Source organism: Lolium rigidum, chromosome 5, assembly GCF_022539505.1.
Source record: "Lolium rigidum isolate FL_2022 chromosome 5, APGP_CSIRO_Lrig_0.1, whole genome shotgun sequence".
NCBI classification, from domain to species: Eukaryota; Viridiplantae; Streptophyta; class Magnoliopsida; order Poales; family Poaceae; genus Lolium; species Lolium rigidum.
Window position 1 is genome coordinate 188,422,724 of NC_061512.1, and position 6,405 is coordinate 188,429,128.

Consider the following 6,405-nt stretch of genomic DNA (forward strand, 5'->3'; position numbering starts at 1 on the left):
CTGCATATTGTATTGCAGACTGGCAGTACCTATGTTAAAAACAAACTATTGCATGGTAGTGCCTACCTTCTGTCATTACTTAAGACATCCATGAAGCATCACATATAAGATTATGTGAAAAGTGAGCACACCATTGTTTTCTCTGGAAAAGAAAAGGAACATATGCGAAAGATTGTTGAGTACAATTTGCCATTTCTATGTAAAATCCTTTGATAAGATTTACCCTAACAAAAAGTTATGATGTCATTTGCATATCATCTATGTAACTCCACTCTATATGTATGTCTCTACACGGGGCATAGGACACAGAAGCAGCATATACCAGCCGGAAAGCTGACAGGCCGGCCTTGCCTGTCACTCAGACAGCTAGGGCCAACCAATCGGAGAGCACAAAACCTTCTTTCTCTATAGCCGATCAAGGCGAGCGCGAAACGAACGCAAGAAAATTCGAGGCCCTACGGCCGCAGCGGCCGGAGGTGGACAGGCACGCCGTACTTGGGACGGAGTGTGAGCACATTAACCGGCGCGTGGCGGTAGTCGTCGGAGATGGTGAACCTGAAGTTTGCCAGCAGCATAGCGAGGACGACCTTGGCCTCGTAAAGAGCGTACGCCTGCCCGACGCAGTTGCGCGGCCCTGCGGCGAATGGCAGGAACGAGGACCGCCGCCCGCTGCCGGCAGCGAACCGTTCCGGCCGGAACTCGTGCGCGTCGGCGCCCCAGATGGACTCATCGTGGTGAATTGCCAGCACCGGTATCCACACGGAGAGGCCGCGCGGCAGGTGGAGGCGGCCGTCGCCGAGCGTGATGTCCTCGAACGCCATCCGCGGCAGCAGCGTCGCCGGCGGGTACAGCCGCAGCGTCTCCTGGATGATCATCTGCAGCTGCAAACGTTTGAACGAAAGCTGTAAGATTTTCGGCCATAACAATTGGTCAATGCCGCAAGACTTCAGTATATGCAAATGTGCACTGGCCACTGTACGACAGGGACATACCACGGTGAGCTTGGAGAGGTGGTCGGCGGACGGCGGGTCGTCGCCGCAGACCTGTGCGACCTCGGCGCGCGCTTTTTCCTGCCACTCCGGGTGTGTGGCGAGTAGCATGAGCGTCCACGTGAGAAGCAGCGCCGACGTATCGTGGCCGGCGAAGAAGAAGGTCTTGCACTCGTCGACCACCAGCTGAGTGTCGTAGCTGAACTTGCCGCCGTCGCGTGCACCCTTGCCGTCCTTCTTCTTCTCCTCCATCTCGGCGAGCAGTATGGCAAGGAGCCCCCGGCCGTACATGGACGTCGTCCGGCCCTCGTCGGCGATCTCGCGGCTCCGGCCGATGGACTGCAGTACCACGCCCTCCAGCTCGCCGTTCAGCCGGCTGATCTCCCTCCTGTACTTGCTCGGGAAATACCTGCAAGCGACGATCGAACACCATGGTTAGTGTGATCAGGCGCCTGTAATGCAAACAGTTGTTTACTCGTGTGTGCGCGTACGGATGCGTCTGAATGATGGAATCAATCCAAAGCGCCGGACAAATTGAAGTCAGTGCCATGTATGGGCTGCACACCACATAATTAACTAAGACCAATTAGCACCAAGAGCAGCTTAGATTAGCTTAATCCGCCTAGTTATCTTGCGGGGAACAAGGCGTGCGGGCGGGCATATATGTATGCATTATGCAAGATGCGGCCGCAAGTGAACGACGGTAGAGACAAAGGCCAGGTAACTAGGCGAGTGAGTGCGTCTGTTCGATCGGGGCAAGAGAAGGCCGGCCGGCGGCAGTGGAATTGAGCTGGCCGGCCTGTAGTGGAAGGGAGGGTGATCGTGTCATGACTCACTGGCTGCCGGGGATCCAGAGGTAGCGGCTGGATCGCGCGGTGAGGCGCTGCAGGTCCTCGAGGAGGTGGAAGATGCGCTTCCCCGTCTCATAGCTGGTGTCGAACTCCGTGCGGGAGATGATGTCGCCGGTGAGCCGGGTCATGTGCGCGCCGATCTCCACCTCGCCGCGGCCCCGCGCCGCCGCGTCCCGCAGCGACAGGATCGTCTGCTTCGTGCACTCCACCATGTGCCCCACGCGGCCCTGCGAAAAAAACACGTGAGATATATCCCAGATATGGCAAGGTCAGGATTCAGGAACCGGCCGGGGGTAGTGGCAATGCCACCACCATGTTCATGTTCGATCGACGCCTGGGTGGCGTACCTTGAGCTTGTCGGGCATGAAGGCCGGCGCGACGACATGGCGCTGGTGCGACCATCTGGCGCCGTTCGCCATGAGCAGCCCGCGGCCGATGAAGTGCCTCGTGCCCTGCCGCTGCAGCCACGATTTGCCGGTGGCGTGCGCGTACTTGGACGACAGGAACTCCTTGATCATGTCCGTGTCCGTCAGGCACAGCCGCGGCTCGCTGCCGTACCAGTACACGAACAGCTTCCCGTAAATCCCAGACCAGTGTACGTAATGGGGCATCAGGCGGCCGACGATGTCGTGGCTCAGGGACGGCATGTCGCCGGCGGTCGCCTTGGCCACAAGAGCCGATACCTCGCGGAGGTTGCCGACGAGCAGACGCGGCGAGGGTCCGTGGACACCCTGCGCCGCCATGGCCCTACGGATCCTCATTGGCGTCAGGAAGTAGCAGGATAGGGTCACCCATACAGCCCTCAGGAGCAACGCCACGGCAGCCGAGGCGATCGCCGTGACCATGGCCGCCGCGAAAGCCATTAGAGAGAACACGCAAAAGCCTGGAGGAACTTGGGGGGAGAGATAGCGGCGACTCCAGGCGTTACTAGTTTTGATGATTCTTGCAAGCTGCCGCGCGCCTGCAATGCAGGCTTTACCTATGCCCCCTCTTGGCTATATATACACGATCTCCATGGGAGGGCCGCGCGGATTTGGCATGTCACTAATCTTGTGATATACTTCCTTGGATAGCCCCAGGTTGGGTGCCCGTTTCTACCTTTTATTGCCTCAAACATGTGTTAATCTTTTGGTAAATAGAAGCTGTATCTGTATGAGAAAGAGAATTCCCTTAGCTAAGAGATCATCTCTTAGAAAATAAGAGAAGCCTTCCTTTAGTAAATTAATTTTTCATTAAATATTAATTATCTATCATTAATTGTTAGAGATACAATAAGAGATAATGCATTAATTTTATGACGTATCTCTATCTCTATCTCTACGTCTTTATCTAGATGATGTGGGAGGCTACCTTCTCTACCATTATACATACCTTTAGGAAAGCAAAATACATTACCATGTGAGACCAAAGTGATCATTCTTCTTTGTTGGTGCGGTCACTCCATTAGCGGTGGATGAGTGCCTTAATTGGACAGCCTATTCTACTTACTGCTAGCTGGATCACTACCATCGTTGAGATGTTCCGAATTTGTTTATATTTATCAGTAATTGATATGGTCAATGTATCTTCCCACTACTACTAGGAAAAGGTAGTAGCGTATCAGTAATATAAGGAAGCCTTTTATTAACGATAAAGATGAGATATCAAGGATTCAATTCTTAATCACTAGCCGCTTCCTAATAATATTCTCCCAGCCCATGGTCTTCATTCTATCGAGATTGGTAGAGATCAGGTACAAGATCCTACGAAATTCATATACAAAACTTGCATATACAACACACTGACGGGTGAGCTTTTTTTCGAGAATACACACTGAAAGATGTATTGATCACATAGAAGAAAGGGGCCAGAAAGGTCAAACCACAGAATTCATGCTGTCAACAAGGGGTGACAGCTCCCTATACGAAAGCCTAATCTCCATCCCTCCATAAAAAAAGGAAATAGTTCCGGGAAACCGAAGGTCTCCGAACGGAAAAGCCTAGCTAGACGCCAACTCTGAAACTCGTCCTTGATCCTACTTCTAATGGCTTGAGCCTCCGATCTAGCGCCATTGAACACCACATCATTTCGATGCCTCCAGATGCACTAGAAGATCAAGATAACTACCGTCCAGAGGTCCCTCCGCACCTTCGAAGGGCAGGGCAGGGAGGACCACCACTGTAGAAGCTCGGAGTCTGTCGATCCATCCACTCCATCTTACCCCACCTCTCGCCAAGGCCCAAGCCCAAACCTCGTGAGCCACCTCACAGCCGAGAAGGAGGTGCTGGATGATCTCCGGTTCTTGGTCACATAAAGGGCAGGCCGCCGGGTGGGGCAGACCGCGGCGATGCGGCCTTCCGCCGTCCAGCATCTGTTTCGAGCAGCAAGCCACGTGAAGAATTTGCAGCTGTAGGGAGCTCTCGACTGCCAGATCTCAGGGGCTACATGCGCCATAGGATGACTTGGCGGAAAAGGTGTCGCCAGTCGTCCACCGCCACGCAAAAGAATCCTCACACTCTCGCCGGACGTTGGCCAGGATGCCCCAAAGAAGAAAGAACTCCGGCAGCGGCGGATCCCAAGTTCGGCCCGCAATCGCGCAGCCATTCCCCCTCGAGACCCTCCTTGACAGTGCGGGAGTTGGTGCGCCGTTTGTTAACCAAAGCCACCAAGTTTGGCGCGAGGTCCGACACACGGGCGCCATGCAGCCAACGGTCCTTCCGGAAAAGGGCTCTCTCCCAGTTGCCCACTGTGACAGTGGCGGAATAAAACAGGGTGGGCTAAATGGACGCCAAGGAACTAGATGACCATTATAAAGTTTTCTTACTCGATTTATGCAAACTGTTCCCTTCATAAGCATGGCTTCTGTATAACATAAGAGACACCAATATAGTACATGGAGAAATTCCAAATCTGAAGCACTCGAAGACAGCATCATAAGGATGGCACCAAATGGTGTTCTAATAATCTAGTTAGGAATTCTTGTCAGAACCAGGCCTAGTTTAGAGTATCAGCGTATCATCATCACATTTTTCGATAAAGGGAATATATTAATATCAAGAAGATACCAATTACACCCAGCCTCTGCAACAACGCACCACCCTAATGGCACTACGGATGCACACAGCCAAAAAAAGGAAAAGAAAACTAAGAAACAAAAGTCCCGCTACAGCATCTCGGGCCTAACAACAGCAATACATCCACCACCATGACAACACCTGAATTACAGACTCTCCAAAAAACGACGCCTTTAAGAAGGGAACAGTGCTCAAACACCGTCGTCGCCCGATCAAAGATCTTAGGTTTTCACCCTGAAGATAGTTCCCGCTCTCAAAACAATGCCTCCACCAAGGTCACTGCCAGGCACAACCAGTTAAGGCCAGACCTTGGGTTTTCACCCTGAAAGGTAGGACTCCGCGCTTCACCTGTGTTGCCGCCCCCACTTCCAAACCGCTGCTGTGAAGCCGGGACACCAAGCAAGCCCCTCAACAGCGCGGAGACTTGAACCTCCCTTAGCTAGTCCTCCCCTCCGGCCTTCAAGAAATTCTCTTCTTCCGACTTTCATCATGGATCCATAGTCACTTGATGTCAACACAGAAAAAGAGCTTCGCGCCGCTCCCTCCAGAACCAAACGGTCACATAGAGTATGCAGAGACTGGTCAATCCCTTAAACAAATGGCAAATCGCATTCAGGATCGAGTGCTTTATATATTCTATATTCTCTATCCCTGCACTTTAACCATATATGATTCTGAGAGATAAAGGTCTCTGAAGATGATAAGAAACATAAAACCGTAGATGGTTCTGAAACAAAGGGTTTTTCTGACAGGTGACATAAACTAGCTACGCAGTGCAGCAAACGAAACGCGAAAGGCCGATGTGGGACAGAAAGGAGTCCATTTTTGTTTTCAACAGCAAGCCAATTTAGCCTAGTTCTCTGCACCTGCTGCAACTTGGAGAAAGAAAAGATGTGTGCCGCTGAGCTTTGGGCATAAGTACAAAAAACCCTAGCCTCACACAGACCATTGTTTAGAGCTGAGCTATCGTATATTTATATGTCAAGAAAAGAGAAAGTTCAGTGTTTGGTTGGAGCAGAAACAGCGGGGATGAGCTGTGCAGCTGATCGAAGCAAGTCGGTGCACCGGCATACACTCCTAAGTACTCCTGCTAGTCACGGTTTAAGCAAGTCGGTGCACCGGCATTCACTCCTAAGTAGTCCTGCAAGTCGGTGATGAGTTGATTTAGTTCATAGACTCTCTCTCACACACACGCACAGATTTCAAGTCTCAGCAGTTTCCGCTGTTGACGGTTTCTTGTCGGTCTGTAAAAGTAGGAAACACTCCAACAAGACCGGTTGTAAGCCCTCTTTAGTCAAGAATTAGTCAGAGCATCTACCATTTTTTCAAAAAACATACACTGGTGGAAAAAGGGCCTTTGGTCGCGGTTCGCAACTGCCATTAGTCGCGGTTGCGCAACCGCGACCAAACTAGCGCGACTAAAGGTCCCCCCTTTAGTCGCGGTTGCTTACGAACCGCGACTAAAGGCCCGTCCACGTGGGCGCCAGGCGACCGTCGGGGCGGAGGCCCTTT

At 52.1% G+C, this 6,405-nt stretch overlaps 1 protein-coding gene across 1 annotated transcript; it reads right to left on the reverse strand.

Moving 5' to 3' along the window:
• Positions 1 to 276: 276 nt before the first annotated feature.
• Positions 277 to 2,703, reverse strand: LOC124651595 (cytokinin hydroxylase-like). Its single transcript, XM_047190649.1, has 4 exons — positions 2,188 to 2,703; positions 1,826 to 2,067; positions 993 to 1,398; positions 277 to 881 (listed from the first exon to the last, which is right to left on the reverse strand). The coding sequence occupies exons 1-4, from the start codon at positions 2,701 to 2,703 to the stop codon at positions 456 to 458; spliced, it is 1,590 nt and encodes a 529-aa protein (XP_047046605.1). The 3' UTR covers positions 277 to 455.
• Between the last annotated feature and the right edge of the window lie 3,702 nt (positions 2,704 to 6,405).

Coding starts and splice junctions, on each gene's coding strand:
- LOC124651595 (XM_047190649.1), bottom strand. CDS start 2,703: ATGGCTTTCGCGGCGGCCATGGTCACGGCGATCGCCTCGGCTGCCGTG. Junction 1,399..1,825: donor CTCTGGATCCCCGGCAGCCA/GTGAGTCATGAC, acceptor CGTCGCTTGCAG/GTATTTCCCGAGCAAGTACA. Junction 882..992: donor ACCTCTCCAAGCTCACCGTG/GTATGTCCCTGT, acceptor AAACGTTTGCAG/CTGCAGATGATCATCCAGGA.